Source organism: Silene latifolia, chromosome 6 (assembly GCF_048544455.1).
Source record: "Silene latifolia isolate original U9 population chromosome 6, ASM4854445v1, whole genome shotgun sequence".
NCBI lineage: Eukaryota > Viridiplantae > Streptophyta > Magnoliopsida > Caryophyllales > Caryophyllaceae > Silene > Silene latifolia.
Window position 1 is genome coordinate 83398782 of NC_133531.1, and position 5865 is coordinate 83404646.

At 38.8% G+C, this 5865-nt stretch overlaps 1 protein-coding gene across 1 annotated transcript; it reads right to left on the reverse strand.

Moving 5' to 3' along the window:
• Positions 1-1195: 1195 nt before the first annotated feature.
• Positions 1196-2236, reverse strand: LOC141588303 (uncharacterized). The gene is made up of 2 exons (XM_074409750.1): positions 1879-2236; positions 1196-1257 (listed from the first exon to the last, which is right to left on the reverse strand). The coding sequence occupies exons 1-2, from the start codon at positions 2234-2236 to the stop codon at positions 1196-1198; spliced, it is 420 nt and encodes a 139-aa protein (XP_074265851.1).
• Between the last annotated feature and the right edge of the window lie 3629 nt (positions 2237-5865).

Below are 5865 nucleotides of genomic sequence, written 5' to 3' on the forward strand. Positions count from 1 at the left end.
AACAGTGTAAGACATGCACAAAGTATAGACGGATAAGACAAACAACCTAGACTCCAACCTCCTGGTAGGACGACGATAATAATACGGTCCTAGTCTAAACCTGGATCCAGACTCTCGGGATGGACGTCACCCGATTCGACATGCAGTAACCAATCCGCATCCAAGACTCGAAACATGGCACACAGACCGTTACCAAAGGTCGGGTAACCCCAAATCGGAAACATGGCACACATACCGTAACCAAAGGTCCGAAAGAGGAAATAAGGAAAGTCAAGTCGCCACACAATGTAAAACGTCACACTTGGGTCACAAATAGGAGTACGAATGATTGCACAAACATAACGTAAATAATTCATGTGAAGCATGCATAAGTATAAGAGTATAACAAACATCAGGGGCTCCCAGCCGGCGTGGGCACCGGCTGCCAACCCACTGGCTGGGCGGTCAAGCTCCAAGTCAAAAGTCAACAAAAAACCTTCAGGGCTTCCCTGTTAGTTGGGTGACCGGTTGCCGGCTCACCGGCATGGGATCCTCCCTGTTTCAAATAATACACAAGATTTAAAAAGTCTCGCTGCCGGTTGGGTGATCAGCTGCCGGCCCACCGGCAGAGGGACCTTCTTACTTTATAAAATGCACAAGATATACATGGGCTCCTTGCCGGTTGGGAGACCGGCTGCCGGCTCACCGACAGAGACGCACTGTAGCTAAACTTCAGGATTTTTCTAACGACAAAAATGCAAAGTCTCGTTCCCGGTTGGGAGGCCGGCTGCCGGCCCACCGGCAGGGACACACTGTACACGTGAAACTCAACAAACACTCATCCAAAGATTTCAAGGCTTATCAATCTTAACTCCAATCGTCTTATACTCTCCCAATATGATAAACACTTGGAAAAAGTGCCACATTTAAGATGTAAATAACATATTGTGTCGATTATGAACTGTAAAGCAAGATTCATGCATGCAATTATGTGGGAATTTCATTAACACAACCTTATGCATCACTATAGTATAACAAAACATGAAATTACTCATTTAACATGTGAGAATTGTCATACTAGCACTTTACTCAACACCAAATTGCCACAAGTTATGAAAAATACCAATTTTTAACATTCATATGAGTCAACTAACACATAATTCACACAATTTTAACATAAATGTCGAGTAACCCATCACCGTTAAATTTTTGCACTTCAATCTTCCAATGAATCGTCAGCAATGTAGCTATCCTCATCTGGGTTGTCTAAACCTTCCCCTAAACACAAAAATGAAAGAGTTACGTCAAGAATTCACATCTTCATAAGATGAGAATTTCGAAATATGAGGAAAGTTGACATCTTTCTTACTTAGAAAGGAGGAGAACGAGATGAGGAGGAGAATGGCGTGAGAATGGACGAAATTGGCGAAGAATTGAGTGAGATATGAGGATTTTAGGGTTGAGTGGAGATGGAGTAACAATGGTGGTGTGTTTGTTGTAAAATTTCAGAAATAATGAGTGAAGGAGATGAAGTTGTGAGGTTTATGTGAGGTTTTTGTGAAGAGAAAAGAGAAGGAAAAAGGCCTATAAGGCAAATTAGGCCCAACAACTCTAAATGAGTCGATTTCTACGAGAAATTACGTCTCAAGCCTACTATAACTCAAGCCGGAAACTATTATTATCATAATCTTTATTATTACTACCGTTATACGACTACGACAATATTTGATAAAAATAAGTTTTAAATTATAATTATTTAAATAAAAAAAATATTCTAAAATATTTAAAATATGCTGAAAAGCGCGGGTGTTACAATCATCCCTCCTTTTAAAATGTTTTGTCCTCGAAACTTGAAGCGCGGGAGATTACCTCACGAGAACAAATCCGGGTACTTGATACGCATAGAAGCTTCCGGTTCCCACGTCTTTTCTTCTACATTGCCACACTTCCATAGAACCTTCACTAAGGGTACAACCTTACTTCTCAATTTCTTATCTTTCTTGTCCAAAATGCGAATTGGCCTTTCTTCAAAGAAAATACTAGGCTCAAGCTCGGTAACTTCACTTTGAGACATATGACTTGGGTCGCTAATGTATCTCCTAAGTTGAGAAACATGAAAAACATCATGAACCTTACCCAAATTCGAGGGCAAAGCCAATTTGTAAGCCACGTCACAAATTCTTTTTACCACTTCATAAGGTCCGATATACTTTGGACTCAACTTCACTTTAACTCCAAACCTCTTTACTCCTTTCATCGGGGACACTTTCAAGAACACCTTATCTCCAACTTCAAACGCCAAGGGTCGACGGCGAACATCGGCATAAGACTTTTGTCGATCTTGGGCGGCTTTCATTCTCTCACGGATGAGCTTCACTTGGTCGATAGTTTCGGTTAGCTTGTCAGGTCATAAATCACGAACATCACTTGCTTGATCCTAACAAATCGAACTACGGCACTTCCTTCCATATAAGGCTTCATAAGGAACCATCTTGATAGAAGCATGATAACTATTGTTGTAGGAGAATTCCACCAAATGTAAGCTCTTCTCCCAACTAGTATGAAATTATAGGGCACAAGCATGCAACAAATCTTCAAGAGTCTGAATGGTCCTTTCGGTTTGTCCATCGGTTGTGGCATGAAAAGCGGTACCCATCAACAACTTACTACTCATAGCAACTTATAAGGCTTTCCAAAATCTTGAACAAAACCTAGGGTCACGATCCGATACGACCTCCTTAGGTACACCATGATAACGAACGATCTCTTCAACATAAGCACTAGCAAGACGATCCAAATTACATGTCTCTTTAATAGGAATGAACCTAACACATTTGGTCAATCTATCCACAATTACCCAAACGGCATCCTTTCCACCAACAGTCTTAGGCAATGCCATGACAAAATCCATGGAGATGGTTTCCCATTTACACAATGGAACATTCAAGGGTTTTATCAAACCTCCGGGTCTCTTATGCTCAATCTTCACTTGTTGACAAGTGAGTCATCTTCCAACATAAGCTACGGTGTCATTCTTCATGTTGGGCCACCAAAATTGAAGTTTTAAATCTTTATACATCTTGTCACCTCTAGGGTGAATCGAGTAAGGGGACAAATGAGCCTCATCAAGCACTCTCTTCCTTAAGTCAACGGCATCGGGGACATATATGCGGCCTTGGTAGCGAAGGTATCCACTAGCATCCACCTCACAATCTTTAGCTTTCCCTTCATGAATCTTGGCTTGAAAACTCTTAAAGGTAGCATCACCCACAAGGTTATCTAGAATCTTACGGTGAAGAACGGGCTCGGCAACCATAGCTGTTGGGGCTGGTGTCCTCCACAGTTAGTGCAATGACATATAAATCTCTAAAAGGATCAAAGGGTATACTTTTGTATTATTATCATTTGGCCCACGTTTATCAATAACGGTTGGCTTGCTAGATAAGTTTGATGTTATTGTCATACTGATGGCGGTGATCAACTGGTCCCTAAAAGTCACACCTATAGGATACGTTTGAGAGATGTGACAGTATGAAAATACAGTCATGTTGATGCCTAATATGACTAAGCAGTTAGTCGGAGTTATTGACTAATAATTAGTCAAACGCGATGTTGAGATATTTATTTAATACGGATTAAATAATAATGGCTAAAGTGAATTAAGCAGTTAATTCATAAATTGAATATAAACGATTATATTTAATTAATGTATATTGAACTTAATTAATTATACAATATTGTCATTATCGGACATGTATTAATATATCGACTAATTCATGTTACTAGTCGATGTTTTAATATCCGATGACGGATGACGATTTATAATTAAAAACCCGTCATATACATTTTAGCATTTTGAGTCGGACCACGAGTTAAAATAAGGAGAAAGTGGAAAGCCCACTCCCTCCTTAATGAACCTCATGGCCGAACCAAAGAGGAACAAAAAGGTGAGCTTCTCTCCTTTTTGACCTAATTTCATTTTTGCACAAAAATTAGGTTTTTGGAGCATCTCTCTCTGAAAACCTAGATCTCACATCGAAAACCTCACAAAAACTCTCTCAATATTGCAAGGCAATTAGAGAGTAATTTCTAGCACAAGGGGCATAGTCTCAGACGGTCTTGGGTGCAACGATTAGGAGGAAATCTATATTGATTTCTGTTCTTAGGCCGAATTCACAAAGGACCCGAGGTTGATTCTTGTTCTCTTATCGTTTTCTCTTGTTTTTCGTTTATGACATTTATTCACATGTTAAATTTGCGTTATAATCCTTAATTTTAAGGGAATTTTATGGATATTTCCCTACAATAGCACCAAGATAATCAAATCCACTCTCCACAAGTTGAAAACTCAACTTACGAAACTCGTGACAAAGGTCGTCGGGAAGTATACGAATAGCACTCAAGGAATGAGTCGACTTCCTACTAAGAGCATCGACAACCACGTTTGCCTTTCCTTCATGGTATAACAACTCTACATCATAGTCATTCACTAACTCCAACCATCGTTGTTGTCTCATATTCAACTCCTTTTGGGTGAAGATATACTTCAAACTCTTATGATCGGTGTAGACACAACAATGAACTCCAATGAGATAGTGTCTCCACATCTTCAATGCGTGAACAACGGCGGCTAACTAAAGATCATGAGTAGGATAGTTTACCTCATGAACTCTCAATTGTCGTGAAGCATAGGCAACAACTCTCTTATTTTACATGAGAACACAACCCAAACCCATCTTAGAAGCATCACAAAACACATCAAAATCAACTCCATCCTCGGGCAAGGTCAATACGGGAGCGGTAGTCAACCTTCTCTTCAAATCTTGGAACGCTTCCTCACAAGACTCGGTTTCAAAGGAACTTGATTTCCTTCTTCAAAAGTTGGGTCATTGGTCTAGCAAGCTTGGAAAAATCTTTCACAAAGCGACGATAGTAACTCACCAAACCCAAGAAACTACGGATTTCACCAACATCAGAAGGACTCTTCCACTCGGTTACGGCTTCAATCTTCGAAGGGTCCACCATAACACCTTCCTTAGATATTATATGACCAAGAAAAGACACCTTGGACAACCAAAATTCACACTTAGAGAATTTGGCAAACCACTTTTGACGACGGAGGATCTCCAAAATGATACGAAGATGATCGACATGCTCTTCTTCGGACTTGAAAAAGATGAGAATATCGTCGATGAACACTACCACATACTGTTGGGAAATGTGTCCTCAACAATAGTGCGATCACATGATTTAAATATCATTATTAAATCTCATTACAAGAATACGAAAGGGATGATACATTACATATATAGTCAACTGGTCCACACATATCGGTAATGATTGGCTGGCTAGAGTTTGACATTACGTCGTAAATGACGGTGGTGATCGATTGATCCTTGAGGTCACACCTAAGGACGATTCCCTTAATTGAAAAGGTTAATTAGTTGTATACCGATACAGATTAATTAATTCCTTAAAATTGAACAATTCGATTTGTGAGAGAGAATATTGATATCTTATTGTAATGGGATTAAATAAGATTTATTTTAGTAATAAAATGCTTTGTTGCTAAAATTATTTATTGTTTGAGAAACAATAAAGATAAGAATGAATGGTTAATTATAATTACAAGAAGTTGTGAATTATAACTATATGACCCATTTTATTTATGTGATCAAGTATCACTAGTCAATTTGTTGTATGAAATTTAATTAATTCATGAAATGATATTTATGTGATAAATATGCATCAAATTAATTAATAACAGGTAACATACTACATGTGACATATTGTGTGACAAATGACAAATTGACAAAATAAAATGGTAGTCCATTTTAAGTAAATGGAGCAAAAATGGAGGGTGTGTTAGTGGGTTTTGGTTGTTTT

Coding starts and splice junctions, on each gene's coding strand:
- LOC141588303 (XM_074409750.1), bottom strand. CDS start 2,236: ATGAAAGGAGTAAAGAGGTTTGGAGTTAAAGTGAAGTTGAGTCCAAAG. Junction 1,258..1,878: donor GGAACCGGAAGCTTCTATGC/GTATCAAGTACC, acceptor TTTTGTGTTTAG/GGGAAGGTTTAGACAACCCA.